This window comes from Bison bison, unplaced genomic scaffold, assembly GCF_000754665.1.
Source record: "Bison bison bison isolate TAMUID 2011002044 unplaced genomic scaffold, Bison_UMD1.0 scf7180017864192, whole genome shotgun sequence".
In the NCBI taxonomy this organism is placed as follows: domain Eukaryota; kingdom Metazoa; phylum Chordata; class Mammalia; order Artiodactyla; family Bovidae; genus Bison; species Bison bison.
In genome coordinates, this window is record NW_011494764.1 from 4,279,641 (window position 1) to 4,280,592 (window position 952).

The window sequence follows — 952 nt, forward strand, 5'->3', positions numbered from 1 at the left end:
AGCAGGCAGCCCGGGCTGCCTCAAGGAGTCCCCGCTGGTGCTGAAGGACCCCGCCCTGTTCAGCTCCCTGTCCGCCTCCTCCACCTCATCCCACGGCAGCTCCACTGCCCAGAAGCATAATACCGGCCACGCGGACCCACATGCCAAGCACTGGCGGACAGACAATTGGAAAACCATTTCCTCTCCCGCCTGGTCTGAGGTCAGCTCCTTATCAGACTCCACCAGGACAAGACTGAGCAGTGAGTCTGATGGCTCCTCCGAAGGCTCCAGCGTGGAGTCACTGAAGCCAGTCAGGAAGAGACAGGAGCACAAAAAGAGGGCCGGCCTGCAGGGCACGCTACCCGACAGGAAGAACTCCTTTCACCCGAGCGGGGACGGTGCCATCCCCAAGCTGGACAAGGAGGGCAAAGTCGTCAAGAAACACAAGACTAAACATAAACACAAAAGCAAGGAGAAGGGGTTGTGCTCTGTCAGCCAGGAACTGAAGCTGAAGAGCTTTACCTACGAGTATGAGGACTCAAAGCAGAGGGCAGACAAGGCCATCCTCCTGGACGACGTGCCCGCTGAGAACAAGCTGAAGGGCCTGAAGCATGAGCGAGACCACTGCAAGAAGGAGGAGAAGCTCAGCAAGATGAAGTCGGAAGAGAAAGACTGGCTCTTTAAGGACGAGATGATCAAGGTTTCCAGAGAGGAGAAGTCGCTGAAGAGAATCAGGGACCTGAACAAGGACGGGGGCAGGGCCTTCCGGGAGGAGAAGGACCGTTCAAACAAGGCGGAGAAGGAGAGGCTGCTGAAAGAAAAGTCTCCTAAAGAGGAGAAGCTGCGGCTCTACAAAGAGGAAAGAAAGAAGAAGTCCAAAGACAGGCCCTCAAAGTTAGAGAAAAAGAATGACTTTAAGGAGGAAAAAATTGCCAAAGAGAAGGAGAAGATCTTCAAGGAGGATAAAGAAAAA

At 54.2% G+C, this 952-nt stretch overlaps 1 protein-coding gene across 1 annotated transcript in view; it reads left to right on the forward strand.

Annotated features, from left to right (window-relative positions):
* ANKRD11 (ankyrin repeat domain 11) overlaps positions 1 to 952 on the forward strand; it is a 73,555-nt gene that overhangs the window by 61,090 nt on the left and 11,513 nt on the right. Inside the window, exon 9 of the mRNA XM_010843990.1 lies at positions 3 to 952. Coding sequence (XP_010842292.1) covers positions 3 to 952 — 950 coding nt within the window. The remainder of the gene's footprint in view (positions 1 to 2) is intronic.